Source organism: Ostrea edulis, chromosome 5 (genome assembly GCF_947568905.1).
Source record: "Ostrea edulis chromosome 5, xbOstEdul1.1, whole genome shotgun sequence".
Taxonomy (NCBI): Eukaryota; Metazoa; Mollusca; class Bivalvia; order Ostreida; family Ostreidae; genus Ostrea; species Ostrea edulis.
The window spans coordinates 70,572,128-70,596,645 of NC_079168.1; the positions used below are offsets into that span (position 1 = coordinate 70,572,128).

General features: G+C 36.7%; 1 protein-coding gene and 1 long non-coding RNA gene across 2 annotated transcripts in view; both read left to right on the forward strand.

Annotated features, from left to right (window-relative positions):
- LOC125651060 (organic cation transporter protein-like) overlaps positions 1-24,518 on the forward strand; it is a 70,837-nt gene that overhangs the window by 41,312 nt on the left and 5,007 nt on the right. The window contains exons 5-9 of the mRNA XM_056165385.1: positions 676-844; positions 12,388-12,612; positions 16,163-16,386; positions 23,193-23,374; positions 23,556-23,713. Of these exons, the coding sequence (XP_056021360.1) occupies positions 676-844; positions 12,388-12,612; positions 16,163-16,386; positions 23,193-23,374; positions 23,556-23,713 (958 nt within the window). The remainder of the gene's footprint in view (positions 1-675; positions 845-12,387; positions 12,613-16,162; positions 16,387-23,192; positions 23,375-23,555; positions 23,714-24,518) is intronic.
- Positions 1,340-4,112, forward strand: LOC130054741 (uncharacterized). Its single transcript, XR_008803049.1, has 2 exons — positions 1,340-1,735; positions 3,715-4,112. It is a non-coding gene; the product is annotated as an uncharacterized LOC130054741 (long non-coding RNA).

Sequence of the window (24,518 nt, forward strand, 5' to 3'; positions counted from 1 at the left end):
GACGAATTTGGCCCCACTTGTTTGGCACGCTGTTTTTGGCTATATTTAGATCTAAAACTTCATAGTTATTTCGGATTTCAAACATTTCGGTTGAGCATCACTGAAGAGACATTATTTGTCGAAATGCGCATCTGGTGCATCAAAATTGGTACCGTATAAGTTTTACATTAAGACCCCTGGGTCGAGGCCTCTGCTGGTGGACTGTTAGTCCCCGAGGGTCTCTACAGCCCAGTAGCTAAGTACTTCGTTACTAGCTTGAAAATACGGATGTATATTTAATTGCTGTTATAAAATTTAGAAATTCATTTCAAAATTAAGGATTATCTCCCTCATGCATAGCTCTTATCCTTGGACGAATTTGGCCCCACTTGTTTGGCACGCTGTTTTTGGCTATATTTAGATCTAAAACTTCATAGTTATTTCGGATTTCAAACATTTCGGTTGAGCATCACTGAAGAGACATTATTTGTCGAAATGCGCATCTGGTGCATCAAAATTGGTACCGTATAAGTTTTACATAAATAAATTACTTCTTGTGCATGAAATTAACATCACAAATAGTGAGAACAAATAACGAAAAGTAATTTCCTATGATGTATGAAGGAAAAATAAAATTGACGGAATATTTCTAGAATGACTAAGTAAAATGTAACCAGTATATGGCATGTCTTGCAGGGATGGAAATGGTTGGACCGTCGAAGAGACTTTTTTCAGGAACAGTGATTTTAGAAGTGTATGTCTTTGGAGAGTTTCTGCTCCTGATATTTGCATATTTCATTCGAGACTGGCGATGGCTACAGTTGGCACTTGCTGTTCCGATGGTGTCTACAATGTGTTACTGGTGGTACGTTATGCTTTACATCTAATGTGATAGTAGGTTAATGTCATTTTCCAAGGTTAACCTACAGATCTTCAAAATACCAGACGTTCATTCTCGGTTATGATATCCATTACGTCATCAAGCGATCTTCAAACATATAGTTACTGCGAAGTCTTCACACGAGGTTGTGAATATTTTAAAAGACGTTTCCGACGCTAGAATACTGTGTATCAATTTATAACGTTACGTTTCTTCATTCCGTTGCTTAAAATGTACACGAATTTTGGTCACTCACAACAAAAGGCAAACTTCATATACAACACCCCTAATGGTATCATCTATATCTTGATACTAAATTTTAGGTCATGATAATTTTAGAAAAACAAAAGGGATAAAAGGTTGAGATAACGAACTTTAATCAATCTATAAGAAAAACAAAATAGAGAGTTGGGCAATATACAAGGGGTGGGATCAGGACCCATATTTACTAAAGTTCGTAGACGTAAACGTAGGATTTACGTCTGACTTAAGATTAGAGTTACGTACTCGTAAAATGGTATTCACAAAACCGTTCGTATCCGCAAACGTAACTTACGAATTCTTAAATGTACGATTGCACTTACGCGTGCGCAATGACTATTTTCACTTCGAAGCGTAAAAAGTGTGAATTTGCTCATCTACTTTGAATCCCCTGCGCTACCGCCGCATTATGACGAAAAAGAACACAGAACCTTGTGAGAAAGCAACGAATTTCAACGTACACGTATGCCTGCCTACGGCATGTCGATCAACTGTACCGTTATTCAGTGTTGGTTACAAATTCAAATGGAAGGTTCATCAAATTTAACGCATTTGACTTGTGCATGGATCTGCGATGCTGTACGTGTTCAAAAAGAAGTCGGCATGGACTGACAAGTAAGTTAAGTTGTTTGTGTAGAAATAACCTTTGTTTTACCACTGACTACTCGTCACAAGGCCCCTAAATAATGTCAAATTGACTTAAAACGGAATCAGTACATGTCACACATTTGCTTGGGTCTCAGTTCCTTGTCCATTTTGTTCTCCACCTATATAGCTGCTATAATGCTTGGATCTGAATTTCTAAATAGTGAGCACATATACATATGTGTTAGTTATTTATATGTGCCCACTATTTACACATTAAGACACAAGCTCATTTGTGTACATGGTAACTTCAAACTTTTGACAATACCATAATTGAAATTCAAAATTATTTATCCCATTTTTTTATTTCATGACTGGGACAAGATCAAAGCAGTAGCATAGCTACCTGTACACAAGTACGCACATGCTTTCACATCATTTTGTAAAAAGAAAAACAAGAATATTGGGGGGGGGGATGAATCTAAAAAATAGATATACAGGCACTAATTCTAAAATGTGTGATTTGTATGTGCCCCTCCATTGGTTATAAAATATGAAAATTATTATTGCTTTAACAATACATACTCTGGGCGAACAGGTAGATAGGCCGAATGGACTTGATACCAGATGAGAACAGTTACAGTCTCTTTTAGCATCATTTCAATTATCGTTTGTGCACATCCATGTGTAAAACTTTTAGAAAATATTGTGAAACAAAATAGCATTCAAATACAGTTGTACATTCTAAATTTATTTAATTTAGAATAACATTGACTATATATTTATTGGAGATATTAGGTGTGATATACATGTAGCATGCACCAGATATCCAAGTTAACTGAATTCTATTATTTTTCAAAGGGTCATAAAGGTGGTCAGGAAATAAATTGCAAACAGACAGCAGCATTCCTTGATTTAGATGCATTTCTCTTCATGTCCTCTCCTGAAAGTTTTTCCATGATGTCTCAGGGTTAGGATTGGGGTGCAAGAACATACAGTTGTATATATGATGTAAGAATATCCTGTTTGTACACCTAATCATGTATGTACGTATGTATGTACTTATAAAGTTTTAAAAAATGAAAATCAATTATGGTGCATGTAATGATTTTCTTAATGCATTGATTATTAAAACCTTAGACAAAGACTTAAGAACATAAAAAAATTTATGATCAAAGTTTGTCTATTTTCCATGTTTTGTACCTGTCTGTCTAGCATCTCTTCACCTTTTTGGCGAATATAAATTTAGTCAGTAATACATATTCCTTTGCCATTGGGAGATTTTGAGAGATAAAAATGGTTGCCATCACTTTCACAGCAAATATGCCCCTTTAAATTTATACTGTTGTACTACCATGCATTACACATCAGCCTGAGTAGCTCAGTGGTTAGATCACCTAACTAGTAATGCAAAGGTGTACCAGGTTCAATACTCAATTGTGCTAAAAAAATTTCTCACCTTTGCTACAGTAAAATCCCATTTATATACTGTAGTACATATCAGCTGATATTACATTTTTAGTTGCCACAACCAGGAACTATCAACATATATTAACTCTAGACTAAATCAAACCTGAGAATTTTGTAGAAACAAAATAGAATGCAAGTGAATTGTACCAGAAATATCACGAAAAATTATTTTTTATTTAGAAACGTGTATGTCTTTAATTGAAACTTACCATTCTTGGTTAAAGAGTATTTATTTATGTTTTGGAAAGAAGCCAATTTCATTACAAGGGGAATGGGTAATGAAGAAATACTAAAGTTGACATTGGGGTCATTTGAAATCTTTTTCTTAATATGGGCTCTTGGGTTATAAATCATTGAAATTAGAAAGTGTAGGTGCTACTTGCTGATATCTTCCCAGATATGGTGTAGATAAATATACAATAAAATCAGTATTATGATTTATCAACCTTTATGTTGCATGTATTTTTCAAGCCTTGTGAAATTTGATTGCAGTCTAATGACAGTTATTTAAATCAATGCAATACTATTATTTTTTTTAGGTCTATGGGTACAATGCTGTAATGGCCTGAAAAATCTTTTTCGAAACCGAGAAATGCTCATCTTCCATTGCCATGATTGTGTGAAAGGACGAGCAGAGGAATGATTAAAAAATATATGGCAGGATTGAGAATCCAACCCATGACCCGTAGTCTGGTACTTTACCCACTGCCCAATCCATGCTGATGGTCCATCTGCTACATTGATGTCATCTTATATATATATATTTATTCATTTATATCATATGGACATTTGACAGTAAAAAAAATTTTAAAAAGTTTGATAATCACCAAAATAAAATTTGTTACAATACATGTTTAAGAAATTAAGTACAAACATTGGTATGCATACAATTATGTACATGTAATTATATTTGTTAATAAATAAATTTTTAGATGAATTTTCATATTGATATTGATTTCGATTTCAACAGTATTTTATACATGTATATATATATATAGAAAATACATACATAAATGGGATTAGGCAGCAGGCACAATGCTTATATAAGCCCTTTCCATAAATTGATATTGACATGTATTACTTCCATTTCTAGAATAATTTTAACATCTTGATATTAAAAAGATGACAATATAAATAAATCTTAAATACTTGTCAACAAAGTTGTCTGGTGGGTTAAAGTTTGTAAAGGGGAGCATTTGTACATATGTCGGATTAATGTGAGAAGCCTTCAGAATGAACTTTTATCAGCGAGATTTGGGGGGGGGGGGGGGGGGGGGGGGGCTTTAACAAAAATATATGTATGGTGAAGGCATCATCCTTGGAGTTTGTTAATATATACTGCAAAGACTTTTACCTAGCTGATCACATATAAAGGTCAATTGCATACAAATCGTGAATGGTAGAAAGATTCATAGATGTATTATCAATGAAGGTTTGACTCGTGTAGGATTATAGTCAATAGGAAATGGCACTCTGAAACATTGAAAGTCTACACATGACTAAACTAGTAGGCATCACACTTGCTCTCTGAAACAAATTTCACAAAATTGTATTGTTAGAATGCAAGGTGAAGATAACGAACAGTGATCAATCTCATAACTCCTACAAGCAATACAAAATAGATAGTTGGGCAAACACGGACCCCTGGACACACCAGAGGTGGGATCAGGTGCCTAGGAGGAGTTTAAATACCCTGCATGACTAAAATAAAAAGCTTCCCAATTATTTCTAAAGGCAAGGTTAGATCCACTCATTATTTCTAAAGGCAAGGTTAGATCCACCCAGTCTGATCAAAATCAAATCTCACACTTTGCTCGATATACAGACAGTCGTTGCGTGGGAGCACGCAGCGACTGTCCGTATATCGAGTGAAGTGAGAGGTTTGATTTTAAATCAGACTGAGATCTGCCACAAGGTAAATTAGATCGGGCTCAAAATTTTGAGAATTGTCACACAATTGCAGATGATCTCAAAGAAAACGATAATCTGGATAAATACAATTAATTTGTGTATTACTAACCAGCTTATATGCATCTAGAGGGTTTGTAAGGTCTTTACGCAAGAAATTATCGATAAAAATGACAAGTCGCCTTTTGCTTTGTTTATTCTTAAAGTTACGATCAGCTTACGTGTACTAGTATAGCACACGTAGAGTTACGCTTATCTCTGACATAAATCTACGTCTACGACTGTTAGTGAATACCGTCCCACACGTAAACGTACGATACGTCTAGATTTACGCTACGGTTACGTCTACGAACTTTAGTAAATAGGGTCCAGGTGCCTAGGAGGAGTACGCGTCCCCTGTCGACCGGTGTCGCCATGAGCCCTATATCTTGATCAGGTAAACGGAGTAATCCGTAGTCAAAATCAGACGTAAAGAGCATCCTAACAATTGGTATGAAACACGCCAAACAGCATTCGACTCTGAGATACCCTGTATTTACGAGAAAGGTGCGGATAATGGTACAGAAATAAAGCGTGTGTCAGTGAGTAAACTACTTGGAGTTGTAATAAGTGAAGATCTGAAATGGGGACCACATGTGAAATACATAACAGAAAAGGCCTCAAAGCGTTTATTCTACCTACGCCAATTAAAATACTCTGGATTAAGCGAAAATGATCTTCGAGTTTATAAGTCCCTTATAAGACCGATTGGTGAATATGCATGCCCGGTGTGGTCCACAGGCCTCACATCTACTCTATCAGATCAAATCGAATCCATCTAAAAGCGTACTCTCAAGATCATACGACCATTAGACTCCTACCAAAAAGCTTTGGAATATACCCGACTTGAAAACCTATCTGATAGACACAAAAATATATGTTTAAAACTTTTCAAGGATATGGAAGACCCATCCCATCGACTCCACTGCCTCCTTCCTGACATTCGCGAAAACCTATATAATCTAAGAAACTCCTCAAAATATTATTTACCAATATTTAAAACAAACCGTTACAAGAACAGTTTTATACCCTGGTGTATACTAAACCAAAGGCATACATAAACATACATTGTATTCTGAAAGCTAGTCAGCAGACGTTTAATCCTTATTTCAGACTCATTAATTTGGTTGTTTTGTTTTACCTTATGTACGTCCGTTTATTTATATTTTCTCCAAATATTTTTATTGTATGTAAATGCTTTTAAAATTATTCTTTGTCTTTTCATGTACATTCTTATCACGTTTATATTTTGCTAATATTCTTATGTGGTTTTTTTTTTTACTTAGTTATTGTACTTTCAACTTTTAAAGTTGCCAGTGAATAAATATCTATCTATCTATCTATATTAAAAAAAATCACGAGCAGTGATCAATCTCATAACTCCTATAAGCAATATAAATATATAGTTGGGCAAACACGGAGCCCTGGACACACCAGAGGTGGTATCAGGTGCCTAGGAGGAGTAAGCATCCCCTGTCGACCGGTCACACCATACAAATTAAATAACGACCATATATTTTGCGAAATGCTGACTTTACACGAAACTGATGAAACCCTTGTAACCACTGCCAACGAAATTCTTAACAATACGTAACAGAGACAAAAAATAAAATTTTGGATGATCTTAAATGTATATAAGAAATAAAAACCAAATGCGTCGATCTCATATCAGATACAAATGATTAATAAGATGAGGGTTGCATGACCCATGCCTAAAGTGCCTGTGGTTTAACACGGATGTTTTGTAACGAACATTCATTTTCATACAGTGCCGATACTGTCCAGGTTATGTGAAATTTTAACATATCCATTCGGATATATCAAGTACCAGCTAGGGGATTATATGCATGGTTTCGAGATAATGCGACATTTCGAAATACGTGAATGTGATGGGACTCTTTCCAAAGACTCAAAGACGGAAATGCAGTCATGGACATCGTTCATATAAAAGACCAAGTATAAATGATGCCACGTTTGATTCACTTTTATCTTACGTCAACAAATAATTAGTCCATATCATATTCGCACAAAACTTTACTCTGTTCCATTGAGAGTTTTACAATCGTTATTTGAAGAAGCCACATCTACTCAATACTTGTATTTTTCAACACCCCAATATAAACTGAACTCTATGATTATGGATGTTGCCAATCGCAGACTCTTTCAACAACCACGGGTCATGGATGATATTCCCTCGGAATCATACCGCCAGTTCCGTCAGCTCAAAATTACAAACAAAGGAATACATGACGTTAACATCAGCAACATTCTTCGTCATAAAAGAGTCTACGTCCTGTATTTCTACAAATAAACGTCTACTATGCATCCCAACTTCTTAATTATAAACACACGTTACAGTGCCTAGATTGGAACATCCTATAATTTATCCACCCATGTGTTCTTTGTCTTCTTTCAACGATAAAGATGAAAATGAGGACCTCAAATCACTTATTCTAAAAGGTCTTAAATACAAATAACCTCGATCTTTCAATAGGTGGTAAAACTTCATCTCTATTATGAATTATGTCGAAGATTATGTTACACGAAAAATAACTTGATACATTGTCAGAATGGATTAAAAGTGTAAGAGGAATATTAAAGAGACACTACAGCTCATTTTCCACATTTTAATAAAGTGCTTTTAAAAACATGTATTAATAAAATGATAAAAATCATATCGATACTGACAATTTTGAACAATTGAATGCATCAATTTGCTCTAAACTACGCTTTGAAGATCATCCGGAATTCAAAGGTTTCTTCATGCTGACTCGGACTTTTGAATGGTTATTTACATCACGTGGTTTTGAATGACAGCGAAGGTGTTGTGTAAGAAATTATTTAAATTCCCCTTCAAAGGGGTCCACACTCACCTTTCAAGTATAAAATTATTCCCTGCTCATTATAATATTAATTATAATTATATAAATCATTATTTCAACAGAAACCCTCCGATGTTTTTACAACTAGTTAACACGTGTCGTGTTCAGATAAAAATAACACTTACTTTTAAAGCAGTGTCTTCGCGGCTAGTCCCAGTGGCAGATTTAGGGGGCCAGAATCCCCCTCCCTTTTTTCGCCACAAATTGTGAGTGAAACTTCAAATTTTGCACCCAGAATGGCCGATTACTTTGGCTGATATTGGACTTTCACATCCCCCTTCGGAAATCCTACATCCGCCACTGAGTTACAATCGTTTCTCCTAGCTCTTTGTTTTCCAACGGTCATACTGATCCCAAGGTCAATTTTATTTCACGTATGAGTTTTATCTCATTTTATTTTTACCTCTTTTCTCACAGAATCTTTCAAAATTCTGGATCTATCCACTACACTTTCTCTCACTGGACGACATGCTGCATTGTTTACTGTCTATCCGCATGCGTCTGAAGACCGAAGGAGGAGACTCGATATTTTTTGTATAGGCCATCAAAAAGTATTAATTTTTATGTTAAAACAAGAATTTTTAACATAAGAAGTGTTATTTTCGCAAAGTTCATACATTCAATAATGCAACAAAAATTGAGAAAGCCCTGAGAAAAATGTCATTTCATGATTTTGCGCAAAATGAGCTGTAGTGTCTCTTTAAATTCCCGCATTAGACACATCAGCACCATCTATCCTTCTGTGTTTAGTAAACCAGAAGTGATCAATAAAATAATTAGATAGGTTACATGAGGAATATGTTTTGATTCCAGCTGACAAATTTTGTAACAACATTGTCTTTATTTGTAAGGCTTATTATCACAACCATATTTCAATGGAACTTGGCATTAATTCCACTTTTGGTAATCGTAGATGAAATTGTTCAAAACCATGCTTCAGTTTTCGACACATTTAATATCTCAGTCAATGGGTCGGATGAATATGAGATACCGTACCTATGATAGATTCCTAAACTTCATTAAAACTCTTACAAAGGTACAAAGCCTCTATCTTTTCTCCTCGCGAAAATAACCCCGACGGAAAACGTACTGTACTACTACTGTCACTGTCCTTCAGAGCCATTTGTTGTTTCAGCATCTCCATACTTGGGGGGGGGGGGGGGGGGGGGGTAAAAGATACGGTGGGATGTTTACTGTCACACATAAGAGTTGTAAGTGTTTTCATAGGTTTCAACACTAAGATCAATTCACCAGGTGACAACATCTTTCAGATTTTTGTCCATATCCTTTGATAGTAGCATTGCAAATACAGCAGGCTGCTGCTCTGTGTACCGGCTAAACATGTCGTAAGTACTATTCCAACGTGTTGACACATCTTGAATTAGCTTGTGTTTGGGAAATTCAAGCATATCCTGTTGGGACTCCATAATAGATGTGGCTGAGGAACTTTTGTGAAAAAAAGAAACTATCCTCCTGATTCTACCAGCTACTCTGTCGACTTGTTGACATTTAATTGCCATTTGTGTTGCAAGGTTCAATGTATGTGCAAAACACCTGATGTGAGGGGAAAATTCCGAAGAAATACTGTTAATTCCAGAGACAATATTGCTAGCATTATCAGAAGTGATAGCAATGGGTTGAGATTTGTTAAGGCCCCACTCTTCAACAGCAGTTGTCAAAACTTCAGCCAAGTTGTCAGCAATGTGAGATGAATTTAATTGCCTAGTTTGAAGGGTATGGTTCTGAATTTCAAAATTGCCATCAATATAGTGAGCAGTGATAGTTATATAACTCTGAGCTGCCCGAGATATCCACCCGTCAGTTGTTACAGCTATAAAATGTGCTTTATCATTATCACTTAGAATTCTTTTTTTAACCTTGGAGTAAAGTTCTGGCATCACCTTCTGTGCTATGTGTGTTCTACTTGGTATCTCATACCTGGGTTCTAATGAGTCAATCAAATGTTTAAACCCAATATTTTCTATGGTAGAAACTGGCTAGATAACTAGCAATAACCATGGTAATATTTCGGCTCTTTTGCGAGTTTGATGGGAACTTAGTTTTGGCACTTGAAAATTCATGCAGCTTTAATTGACTAGTACTAGTAGTGTTACCGCCATTTGAAGTCGATGGACGTTTGGGAACTTTACTTGATGACACAATATTCTCACTTAAAGATATCGCATGCTTTCGTTTCAGATGGGTTGCCATATTCGTAGTATTCCCAGCCTTGTAGCTAACGTCATTGTAACAAATTCTGCACACTGTCTTTTCGCGTGCAGTTACTTGCCTTCCATTAACAGTGACAATTCTAAAACCAAAGTGCTTCCATACCGCCGAACAGTAACATCCCGGTGGGCTCTGTAGTTTTAACTGGCTCGTTGTTGTTCATATCAATGTCAATAGCAGACTGCTCGGACACTTTCTTCGTCGCCATTTTCTCCCTCGTGTATATCAAACTATTGAAATGAGGTCGAGCCCGATGTATTTTAAGGAGTAAACGAACCCGAATTTAAAAAGGTGTATCGAACCGAAAATCGAGGTATTGAATCGAGCATTTATATTTAACAGTATCGATATTTCGGTGAATCGTTTAGGCCCTAGCTACTACATATGCCAAAAGTGGTGTAAATCAAATGTGGATTCTGGAGAAGCTTTTCGCAAATCAATAACATCAAAACCTATGACTTTTCAACACTTATGTTAACATGACCATTCCTCACGATAAATTAAAGACTTGACTTTTGACATTATAGACAATTGTTTCTTCAACAAAAACGGAAATATTTTTATCTAGTGATTAGTCATATAAAAAATTACTTTGTTAAACAAGCACCACTCTGATTCCACGCATAAATACTCTGTGAAGGTGAAAATATGCTGGAATACCTCATTGACAATATTTTTGTAGTCTTTGGTGATCAGGTCTTTCAACAGCCTGTTGGAATTCCCTTGGGCACGAATTGTGCTCCTTTGTTAGCTGACCTAATTTTATATTCCTATGAAGCAGAATTTATTCAAACAACTTCTACGTGAGAGAAAAAAATATCTTGCTGTGGCCTTCAATTCGACATTTAGATATATCGACGACGTATTATCTTTTAACAATAAATATTTTCATTCATATGTCGATCCGATATATCCCTCTGAACTCAAAATAAAAGACACCACATCGCCATCCACTTCTGTTTCATACTTAGATGTTTTATTGAAAGTAGATATTAACGGCAAACTAACTGCTCAACTTTATGACAAACGAATTGATTTCACCTTCTTCGTCGTCAACTTCCCATATTTATGTAGCAATATTCCATTATCACCTACATAGGGTGTTTTTATCTATCAATTGATTTGATACGCAAGAGCTTGTTCTGCTTATGGTCAGTTTTTAAATAGAAACAGGCTAATGACAAACAAGTCAATGGTGCAGGGGTTCCAATAATTTCGTTTAAAGTCAGCATTTCGCAAATTCTATAGTCGTTATAACAATCTAGTTTGCCATTACAACCCATCATCGGGTCAAATGCTCTCTGACGTGTTTCATACCTATTGTTAGGCAGTTCCTATCACACTGATTTTCACTACGGGTAACTCTCTTTACCTGGTCAGGATATAGGGCTCACGGCAGGTGTGACCGGTCGCCTCCTTCTAGACACCTGATCCCACCTCTGGTAGATCCAGAGGTCCGTGTTTGCCTAATTCTCTATTTCGTATTGCTTATAAGAATTATGAGATTGATCACTGTTCATTATCTTCACCTTCCATGTTGAAGGAGTGGTGGTGGGGTTATTCATTTTGCAAAGTTTTTCTCAAAAGTGGAAACCACTGTGTGTATCCTCGCACCTTAAATTGTGATTTTCGATATGAAAATATATACATGTGTATCTTTATCAAATATAATAGCTAAAATTAGGTATCATTGGTTTGTTGACAGAAAATTTAACAACGAGCAATAACGTTAAAAGGTTTAGAAAATCAGCTCATTTGAGGGTTTATTACAAGAGAAAAATTCTACTGGAAAACATTGACATTGATTGACGCGCGGACTTTTTTTATCAAGCGATGGCCAAGGTCAATCGGTGAGATATTTCTTACTGATTATAGTTTCTTTATATTCTCTTGTTGTCCGTCTTTCTAGAAATTCGCTTAACTTCACATCTCCCTTTTTGACAATCCGAGGCGGGTGGGTGCAAGAATTTTTGAATTTTGTTCATTACAATCTACCATCCTTTAAAGAAACGTCCAAACAAAACAGCTATAGATCCTCCGCTAGCGTGTGACGAATACTGAATAGTGACCTCGATTCATCGTAACATTTTATCGTAATGCCCGTAATATTTGCATGTTTTGTCACGAAATGAAATTCATCTCTCTTTAAAACAGGTCACGGGTCCTCCCAGAATCTCCAAGATGGCTCCTCTCCCGAGGAAAAAACAAGGAGGCCGTAAAAATATTACGAAAAGCTGCTAAAGCTAATGGAGTGGAGTTTGAAGACTTACCAAGCAACTTTCGATTGGAAAAAGAAGACCGGGGAGTACGAGAAATCCTGAAAGAACTGTTTCACTCCAGAAAGCTTCTTCTTAGATGGATAATCATCTTTTTTAACTGGTTCGTGGAATTACGATTTCATTGTGTAAACTATAATTGGCATATTAATTACGGTAGGTCTCGGGAGCTTGGTTAAGGTGCTTGCTTTGCACCCTGAAAGTTCCCGGATTGCTTCAAGATCCAAGCACCTCATCAAACTAAATGCATTGAACATAGGCAGTGACTGTTCTTTTGCCAAGACAACTGAAAGTCACGAATTTTTGTTGCAATTGATTTTCGTGCGTCGTGTGTTAACAATTGAACATTTTTAACTTCTTCTTAATAACTACCAGTCCAATTCTTTTCAAATTTGGTATGAAGTATTATTGGGACAAGGGAGACATAAATTGGAAATTTCAGGACTCCATGGGGGTGGGGCAAAAGCTGCCCAAAATTGACCAATTTTCAAAAAAAAAATTCTTCTCAAGACCACACACATGTAAGAGAAACTAAATGCATAGTGATGTAGAGCATGAAGGCTTCTATCAAAATTGTAAATTTCATGATCCCTGGGGTAGGGGTTCTGACCCCAGAATGGGGCCTAACTTGTTATATAGTGTTTATATGTAAAACACTTAAATAACATTTTCTTCAGTGCTATTGATACTAAATTGAAGTAAATAGATATTTAGAAAGAAGAGGTAGTCCTTTGCAAAATTGTAAATTTGATGATCCCAGGGGTAGTGGTTTGGGAATCAGGGTGGGACCAAAATGTTCAGTTGTTAAATGTGTGAACAATAGACATTTTTAACTTCTTCTTGATAACTATCATTCCAATTCTTTTCAAATTTGGTATGAAAGATATTTGGAACAACGGGAAGATAAATTGAAAATTTCAGGATTCCTGCACCTCTGGGGCCTTAGGGACAGGGCAAAAATGACCAATTTTCAAAAATCTTCTCAAGAACCACACACATGTAAGAAAAACTAAATGCATAGTGATGTAGAACAGGAGGGCCTCTACTAAAATTGTAAATTTCATGATCCCTGGGGTAGGATTCTGACCCCAGGGCGGGGCCTAACTCTCTCTCTCATTTTATAAAGAGTTTGCTAATGCAAGTCTTTAATCCTTTCCCCACTTTAATATTTGTGTTATACAGCCAACAATATGTGATAGATACTACCAGGGATAATCAGTTCTCGTTAAGTTAGTTTTGCTGTTTTACGTGCGCCGATTGATGATGGGCGTTGAAGCAGACAGGAATTGTTATTTGTACCATAGTTTGGCGTGCTTTCTTTTGTTAAAAGTGTGGGCTATCTCTACATAACCCACAATTTTCTTCAAACCCAGCCCACAAACTAAAAAAACAACAACACATCACTGTCCAGACCACTGTATGAGGTTCCTCCAGATCAAAATCACCCATATTAAACACGGATAACTGACTCTGACTAAGTTCTCCAAATAGATGTTCGCACTCAATCTCATTTGTAGCTTGAGACAAGGTAATATCGTCAATGGTTTCGTCCCAAAGACTTTCTATTTCCCTATTCTCCTCCATGTGTGCGAACAAGTCGAGAAACACGTAAGTAGAAATACAGGTATCATTTAAAGACCCAGTCACGTGATAAGAACGCGTTCGAGAGAACAGCGGCGGCCAATCAGACTTGTGTTTCTTTTATGGTTTCGCGCCATACAAATCTTAATTAAAATTTTTTTTTCGCTTATGTTTCACCGATTTGTTTTAATTCATTGTATATACATGTTTATTAGCCAAATTAGTCAAAATATTTATTACATTGAAGACAATCAAATAGGATTTTTAAATTAAGAGTAACTACCATCATCAATTAAATATGTTGCTAAATTTTTAAACAGAAAAATGAACAAATATGGTTTCTTAGAATTTTAATTGTATTTATTTTCAATTCTTTGAAGCAAATGCCGGTACTAGTAGTTGGAAAATGAGTAAATATGAAATAAAAATATTAAAACCAACAGTCCAAACATTTAGATGCATTTAAAAAAGGTTTTTTAAAAGAATAGTTAACGTTCATACAATTTTTGGTGATGGAAAGTCATTTTAATAGAAATATATAGTGTTCAGAGTGCAATGTAAAGATAAAAAAATGGCACCATATTATTAACAGGCGACCGCGCTTCCGAAAGCTAACTTAAAATATAATGAATAATAGTAAACTATGGTACAAGTGACTTACCCCATATAATATTGTTGATTATGTTCAGATACCCGATGGGCGTGGTCATAATGACACTCGGGAGCTACGTAGCTCCCTCGTGTCATTATGACCACGCCCATCGGGTATCTACACATAACCAACAATAATATATGGGGTAACTACTACGTAACAGATATACACATACCTGTGACCGTGGTTTTTAAGTCAGTAATGTTAAATAGTTCTCTCTCTCTCATTTTATAAAGTGTTTGCTAATGCAAGTCTTTAATTCTTTTCCTACTTTAATATTGGTGTTATACATTTGCATAAATACATGTATAGAATTAAATTCCTGAACAATTATTTATGAAGCCACCAATACATATGTGATTCATACTGCCAGGGATAATCAGTTTTCGTTAAGTTAGTTTTACTGTTTTACGGGTAAAGCGTGCGCCGATTGATGATGGGCGTTGACGCAGACAGGAATTGTTATGTAACAGATATACACATACCTGTGACCGTGTTTTTTTCAGTCAGTATTTGTTAGATATTTGTGTTATACATGTTAAGGGTTTGTACAAACATTTGTACAAAATACATGTATAGAATTAAATTCCTGAAAAATTATTTATTAAGCCACCAATATGTGATTGATACTGACAGGGATAATCAATTTTCGTTAAGTTATTTTTGCTGTTTTACGGGTAAAGCGTATTAAATTTTATATACACACGCATCTATGGCAATCTACCATTGTATTGAATGTATGGTTCCATAAATGTAAAATGAGAAGCTTTTAAAATATGTGACAAGTCGGTCATCTTCTAGCCTCCTTGTAAAATTCACATTATCAAAGAGATGGGCGGTCTTTCTCTAACTCGTGCGCTCCGCACACTCATGACAGAAGGGCTGCCCATCTATTTGATAATGTGAATATTACTCTGATGCTTGAAGATAACCATTACTTCTCGTCTGTTTCAAGGGCCCATACATCGATCGGCGCATGCTTTACCCGTGAAACAGCAAAAGTAACTTCACGAAAACTGAATTATCTATTGTACGGAAGCGTATTAGTGCCACGTCTTTATCTTTTTTTTTTTTTTTTTTTTTTAATATATATTTTACACTTTAATCTGTAAAATTTACACTTTATTCTGTAAATTTGGCTTCCTTCCTGTTTTCTGTAATGACTTGTGGACTAATACAACACATATTAGAGTTTGAATTTGTATATTTACGGAAAAATTGCCGGTCCCACTTTGTGCAAACTCCCATCTGATATTCTATGATCAGCGCTAGGTATTTTGTAAGGAAATAAATGTGGGAATTTTCGCGTTGTGTCAATCATTAATGAAATCCATGAGCAAATTCCCTTTCTATTTATATGTTCATTACATGTTTGTGAATTGATGTAAAACATTTTTCAAACGTATTTAATATCTTTCAGGTTTGTGATATCCTTCATTTACTACGGGTTAACCCTTCACATTGGGAAGTTAGGCGGCAACTTGTACCTTAATTTCGCTTTATCCTGCATTGTGGAATTTATCGGCTACTTTTTGTGCATCTTCATGGACAGGACCGGACGAAAGCCAATGCATCTCACCGTGATGTTTATGAGTGGAATAGCGTGCCTGGCGTCAGTGCTTCCAATGCTATTTGGGGATGACTGTAAGCTTTTTCAGTGTTTTTGTATCGCCTGTGATCGAAGAGTAGCGATAATTATAATTTACTTTGTCTGTCGTCTGTCCCATCCAGGAACATAGTAGGTAATTGGGGTTCTGGTATTTAGCAAGAGTACAAAACTTTATTATGGAACGGGAACTCATGGTTAGTATTACTAACACTACAAAGAAGTACACTTTGAAAAGCGGGAGGACCAGAAGGTCTACGTCTTCGTCCCTTTCCTCTCTCCCTTCTGCTCCTACCAGTCATGTTAGTTCAGTGATAAGAGTGTTAGCTTCGTAACCTGGAGATTTGTGAGTTCAAGCCCCGCTCGATCGTGCCATGGTCGCGACAAACCTAAGACAAAAACATTTAGATAGTAATACCCACTTTGCCAAACGCTTGGCATTTTGAAGGTAGACTATAAACGGATGTCGCGGTAGGCACGTTAAGAAAAACGTCACTGTCGAGACAAAACGCACAGGGACTTGAATTAGACGCAGTATAGTAGCAGCATAGGGGTAACGTATTTGAATCTTTTTATCATTAGCTCCCAGGAACAGAGGTTTTCGTTCCAAAACAGAGCATTTGGATATATTGCATTCATTAAATCATTTCAATATAATGCGTCAGATCACATCGAACTTCTAATGGCTAGTTGTATTCGACGTCGGCGCGTCAATCGTGTTTTCCAGTAGAATTTACGGTGGTAATAAACACTCAAATGAGCTTGATTTTCTCTACTTTTTAGCTTTATCGCTTGTTTTTACAGAAATAGCTTACGCAAATATCGAGCCCAATCGAAGCGGTTTTTTTTTCAAAGACAACAAGTGTCTTTTAGCTATCGATATATGTTTTAATTCCTATATTGAGATTTATATGAGAATTCATAATTTTAGGACCTAGGATACAACACACAGTGGTTTCCACTTTATGACAAATAATATTTACTAAATGAATAAATAAGAATCCCTCCCCAGTGTATATGAATCAGCCGTCAGACTTAAAATTATCAACTGAAAACTCAACTGTATGACAAACGGGTTGATTTCAGCTTCTCCATCGTCAACTTCCCATATTAGCCCCATTAAAATAGATTGCAGTTGTCTTAACTATTCTGTAAAATACAAACAGCAACAATAATACTACACTAGCCTACACAATGGTATTATGAATAATTTTGATCAATACACTCTCTGGAACATACATGTATCTCATATACATTGGTATAAACTCTACAGCAATGTAAACAGGGATGGATTTAGACGGGCCCCTGCCCCTTTCTGTGACAAAATCAAAGTAGTAGATTTGACATTATACTTACAGACAAGTGCATAGAAATAAATAAATCAATTATTTCTTGTTATCTATTGATTTTATTATGTATAAAGCATACCAAGAATAACCTATAAAATTAACAACAAAAAATGCCTCAAACCCCTAGATTCCCTAGTCTATATGGACTACCCATGGGACGAAGATGTTCCCTATCGATTTTGGGGTCAAAAGGTCAAGTGCACTCCTAGAGAAGAAACTACCCAAGGTTTTGTCATGCCCTTCTTTTTTATTTTTTTTTATTTTTACACTTTTACACCCAGGAAAGAAGTAATTTATACCTATTAACAACACCATTTGGGAGATTGGGATTAGCGAGGGTATTCTTAGTGAGCATTGCTCACAGTACCTCTTGTGTTCTTTCTGTGATCAGTTTTAAAATCGAGGTATGCTACTAAACCTCGGATCAGCTAAGTATTTAACCGAATCTCGGAGCAGTCAGTCTTTCATAATTCATGCCTGGAAATTTACTTCCCATTTTAGCGTCACGCCAAATATTCAGCCAAGATTAGGTTACTGACAATTACGTTGATGTGACAGGGGTTTCAATAATCCGAGATTCCTCTGACTCTTACCCCCGCTTTTATATTTGACATGTGCGGGGGAGAGTCAGAGCGGACTCCATATTGAAAAGTGGGAATTCAGCGACACCAGCTGGTGTCGCTTCTTTACCTACCTCTTACAACTTTATTTCGCGGATCTATCTTCCAAGACGTGAGAATTCAGTTAACGGAAGATAAATCTATAAATAGATCATGATTAATACGATGCTATCGCCGTTTAAACGGCCCTAACACCGACAAATGGAGCATCACTTGAATTAGGTCGCCGCCTCGCCATTTGATTTCTTTGCGCATGACGTCAGCACATGTAAACACAAAATTCCATCGTTTAAACGGCGATAGCATCGTATTAATCATGATGTATTTGTAGAATAATCTTCCGATAACTGAATCCTCGCGTCTTGGAAGATGGGTCCGCGAAATAAAGTTGTAAAAGGTAGGTAAAGCAGCGACACCAGCTGGTGTCGCTGAATTCCCACTTTTCAATATGGAGTCCGCTCTGACTCTCCCCCGCAGAAGTCACAAAATAAAAGCGGGGTTAAGAGTCAGAGGAATCTCGGATTAGGGTTTCAACAGTCTCATTTAAAACCAGCATTTCGCACATTTTATGGCCGTCATAACCTCCAGCCACCGCGGTGGCCGAGGGGTTAGAGCGTTCGCCCCGCATGCGGAAGGACGGGGTTCGAATCCCACCCACGACAGACGTAAATCGGTAAAACAGATAGTGACAGTTCCATCCCCAAGCGCTCGACATCATGTGTGAATGTCATAGGTCCTCGGAGATGACCTTAAAAACGGATGACCCATGTCACAGTAGGTGTGGCATACTAAAGAACCCCCACTGCTCAATGGCCGTAAGCGCTGAGCATAAGCCTAAATTTGAGGCCCTTCACCGGTATTGGTGACGTCTCCAAATGAGAGAAAAATTCTCGAACGAGACGTTAGCAGGATACAATCAATCAAATACAACCTGTCATTAGCTCGAATGCTCTCTAAAGAGCTTCATACCAATTGTTAGGCCGTTCTTTACACACTGATTTTATTTGATCAAGATATATGGTTCACGGCGGAATCTTGCTCCCTAATGGAACTTGATCCTACCTCTACTGTGTCCAAGAGTCCGTGTTTGCCCTACTCTTCATTTGTAATATTAATAGGAATTAAGAGATTGTCAATGTTCGTTATCTCCACTTTTTCACAACTGATTCATTGATTGTCTAATGTTCAATGTCCTTCTCGATAATTTTTGGGAGTTGAACTATGTTCAATCTCCCTGGGTCATCACGCACTTTTCTGCGCAGTAATTTGTATTGATTTGTATAGTGGTCGTCAGCGGGGGTTCTGTGTCAGCTGATTTACTCCTAGGTAAATGAACATAAACTTTTATAAACATCCGCCATTAAATAATCCATGTAACTTTTCTGAATTAATCTAATTTTGATAATTGACATGTAAGTAAATGCAATGATATTGTATTCAAATCAATTTGAATACAAGAATTCGATCAAATTGATACTGATATACATAGAAAAATAAAAGATAAGGTTGAAAATTGTCGTTTGTAGCGCAGCGTCACCTATAAACATTGATAGGGAAACGAACGACAACTGCACACAAGACCTATTGACACCGTGGCGAAACCTCAGAAAATTTACAAGAAATAACTCTACAACATTGTGTATGTGTATATATTTGGTTTTTTTTTAATGTGATATAAAAAATGCTTGATGTTACATGTATATTGAATTAAAACACGTCATTCCCAGTCAACAACTTTCGATTGGGATCGGAATACGAAATAAAATTTCTTATATCCGGTTGCAAAGTGAAACTGCTTCAAGTTATTGAATTACGTAGTAATTGCACGTTACAAATTAGAGAACTGTTCCTTTTAATAAAGAAAGTCACAAAATAGATACAAAATGAGTGTACCTTATTCATTACTGTTACCGAGCTTTCGTCGACGAAAATCTCGAAATGGCGTGTTTCGCTGCGCTTGATGACGGTAAGGTCCACATTTTCTACGTGAGTAGTGTGATATTTGTTTATGAATTTTTTGCGCATACATGGTATGTCTCGGTTAGGAATAATGGAAACTTTCTCACCTATGTATGTAAAGACATATTAATCTCTATTTTTAAAAATGTAGAAAACTTTTATCAAATGACAATGTTTGAAAACGCTTAGAGCCCCGATGTCAGAATTTCCTTTTCCAACACATCAATATGTCAAATTCATTATCCTTTTTGAATAGTATGTACCATATTTTGTACCAGTTATCCATTTTGAATCCCCTATTACAATGGGATTTTGCTGCACTCTGTAATGTTTGAGTGGATGTCATGAGTGTGTGTCGAACAGAAATTTTAAGAGCATGGGATAAGGTGCTGCCATGTATGACTTCACTATCAAAGTTTAACCCAGTTGCCACAATGTTGAATTTATGCTGCAAAAAGAAATTGCTCTGGTCAAAACACATTGTTTATTTGTCTACAGATGAAAGAGACATGAGGATTCTCCCTCACCAACTGAAAAAAAAATAGTTATGGATCTTGTACATGCATAGTTTATTAATCACTATAGATTTCCAGCATCACAAGTCTGATTCCACTATATGCTTCCCATACTGTCAGGTTCATTCACCCCCTGTTTGAGCCACAGTATAATATCCCAAATACCTTGGCAATAAATAACATTATTTGACTAGTGTTTCATTTTTAGCGGAGTTGCGATGAAGTCGAACTCGGCTTATGATCTGATGAAGTGCCTTTGGGCGGGCAGGCGGGCACGCATCAACATTTCATTTCCGCACCATAGCTCTTGAGCAAATTAAAGGATCTCATTCAAACTTAGATGGATTGTCACCCTCAGTAAGATGAGGAAGCCTATCGATTCTGGGGTCACTAGGTCAAAGGTCAAGGTCACAGTGGCTATAAATAGACTGAAATTTGGAGAAAATTTTGTTTTCCGCACCATAGCTCTTGAACGAATCACACAATCTCAATCAAACTTAGATGGATTGTCACCCTCAGTAAGACCAGGAAGCCTATCGATTCTGGGGTCACTAGGTCAAAGGTCAAGATCACTGGCTATAAATAGACTGAAATTTGGAGAAAATTTTGTTTTCCACAACATAGCTCTTGAACGAATTATAGGATCTCAATCAAACTTAGATCGATTAAGTAAGACAAGAAGCCTATCGATTCCGGGGTCACAAGGTCAAAGTCACAGTGGCTATAAATAGACTGAAATTTGGAGAAAATTTTGTTTTCTGCACTATAATTTTTTAACAAATTATAGGATCTCAATTAAACTTAGATGGATTATCGCCCTTGATGAGACAAAGAAGCCTATTGATTTTGATCAAGGGTTAAAGGTCAAGGTCACAAAGGATTTAAGTCTGCTGAAATTTATGTACGCAAAATTTTGCTCCCTGCTTGATAATTCTTGCAAACTTTTCTACCGGTTCCCTCTATGCCCATTCCTTGCGCAACTCGGCTTGTGCATTTCCGATGCCGGACAATTTTTAAATTTTTTTGCATTTCATTTATTTTGAGTTATTATACAATTATTTACCATTCCATTGATCCTCTACAGGACTGTAGTATACTCAGGTGACAGTTTAGCATATTGGACTACCTTTTCAAGTAATGAATCCTTAGAATTAGCTACATCTAGGATTAAACTTGAATGTATATATACAGGGGAAAAAACTTCCTCATAACTGCAAGGCATTGATAACCATATTGATTTGAATGTTTGGGCCATAATATGTGGTCACATTTTTCATGAGAATATAAAGGGGTGAAATTCTAGAAAACAACAACACGACTTCAGTTACTCGAGGAGCGTTGTGGCCCATGGGTCTTCCATTATCCATGTTTGCTGTTGTAACGCTTTGAAAAATAACAACAGTTGATTTGTATCTAAAATCATGATAATATTCAGTCATTTATCCCCCTACCCTTCCAGTGCTATCTGTTCTAACTGAATTTCCACAATGTTCAACTCCCACGAGTACTTTAAGTACTTTGATTTAATCTTAGGAAGACGTCACCATTGGCGGTGAAGGGCTCCAACATTTAGGCCTATGCCCGGCGCTCACGGCCTTTGAACAGGAAGGAATCTTTATCGTGTCACACCTGCTGTGACATGGGGTCTCGGTGTTTGTGGTCTCATCCGAAGGACCGCCCCATTTAGTTGCCTCCTTACAACAAGCAAGGGGTACTGAGGATCTACTCTAACCCGGATCACCACGGGTTAGGGTTATTGTCATACTGTGGATTGTTTATTTTGTATAGGATTTTAAGGTTATTATCACCCTATAAAGAATATATTTCATTCATGAACATTGATTACACCCATTCACCCCGTTTACAGCTCATCTGACTAACGTTCAAACGAGTTTATGAACAAAAATTTTCGGTCGTCCATCTTTCGTGTCAAATTTTCACATTGTCCACCTCACCTCCAGAAACAAACTTTATATGGATTTCTGATAAGGTTGTTAGATATATGAATTTCCATCTTCAACGATGAGTTTTCAGATAGTTTGACCAAGTGTGGTGAGCAAAAATACGTCATCAACAAACGATGTATAGGAAATTTTCATTCTTGCTTTCGATTTTTGAAACAATAGCAATCTTTGCTGAGGATTTCTTCCTTTTAAATGCCAAACGAATATCACTAAATTCATGAAAGAAGTAAGATATAGGGCTCACGTCGGGTGTGACCGGTCGACAGGGGATGTTTACTCCTCCTATGTATCTGATTCTACCCCTGTAGTATCCAGGAGTCTGTGTTTGCCCAACTCTATTTGGTATTCCTTATAGGAGTAATGAGATTGATCGCTGTTATGTTCACCTTTCATTGAATCACAGATGAAAATTAATAAGAACACACTTAACTCTTCAGCACATAACTGGATAATGATAGCACTATCTATGATCGGAAAGCTTGGGATTTCTGCCGGATTCGGGGAAATCTTTATCTACACGGGGGAACTGTTCCCGACTGTTGTCCGAAGTTTCGTGATGGGAATCTGTAGCTGTGGTGCTCGAGTAGGATCCAACATCTCGCCTTATATGTACCAACTTGTGAGCATTGAATTTAAATTCAAGTTACACATGCAATAATAAAACAATTAAAAGTAAGGAAACTGTATTTAAAAATTACTCCTCAACATGTGATGTTTACAAAATAAATCTGATCTACCCACCAGCAACGTTTCCAGTTAAAATGATACTTGTATTACCAATTTCAACCATTGTTTTTCAGGTGGATGGTAAATGGCAGAAAGTATCACCTTTATTGATATACGGAATCGTCACCATTATTGTGGCTTTATTGTCAATTCGTCTACCAGAAACGAGAAAGCGAAAACTGCTGGAGCAAGTGGAAGACACAGAACATGAGAAGGACCTCATGACAGAAAGGTTAGTGTGTTGTACACAACAATGAAAGTTGAAGATAACACATTGAATGATCAATCCCATAACATTTCGCTAATAACACATGGAGGTTGTATATGGGAATAACAAACTGAATATAGATGAAGGTGTACATGTAAATGAAGTCTTTATCCAGGTGTACATGTAACCGGGGTCTTGTATTATGTGTGTTTGTGTATGTGTACATGTAACCGGGGTCTTGTATTATGTGTGTTTGGGTTTTATATCCAGGTGTACATGTAACCGGGGTCTTGTATTATGTGTGTTTGGGTTTTATATCCAGGTGTACATGTAACCGGGGTCTTGTATTATGTGTGTTTGGGTTTTATATCCAGGTGTACATGTAACCGGGGTCTTGTATTATGTGTGTTTGTGTATGTGTACATGTAACCGGGGTCTTGTATTATGTGTGTTTGGGTATGTGTGCATGGAATTGGAGTCCTGTATGATGCGTGTTTGGGTTTGTGTACATGTAACTGGAGTCTTGTATTATGTTTAAATCCGTTTACCTGATCAATATAATAGAGCTCACAGCGGGTGTGGTCGGTCAACAGATGATACTTACTTTTCCTAGACACCTGATCACACCTCTGGTATATCCAGGGGTCCGTGTTTGTCCCAACTCTCTATTTTGTATTGCTTATAGGAGCTATGAGATTGATGGCTGTTCGTTATTTTCACCTTTCATGGATATTATTAGTTATTGTAGCAAAGAAGGGGGAGAATTATTTGGACAAGTCAGGGACCAGACTCAAGACCCTTGTTGTAGTTGGTTGTATATTGGTTGACG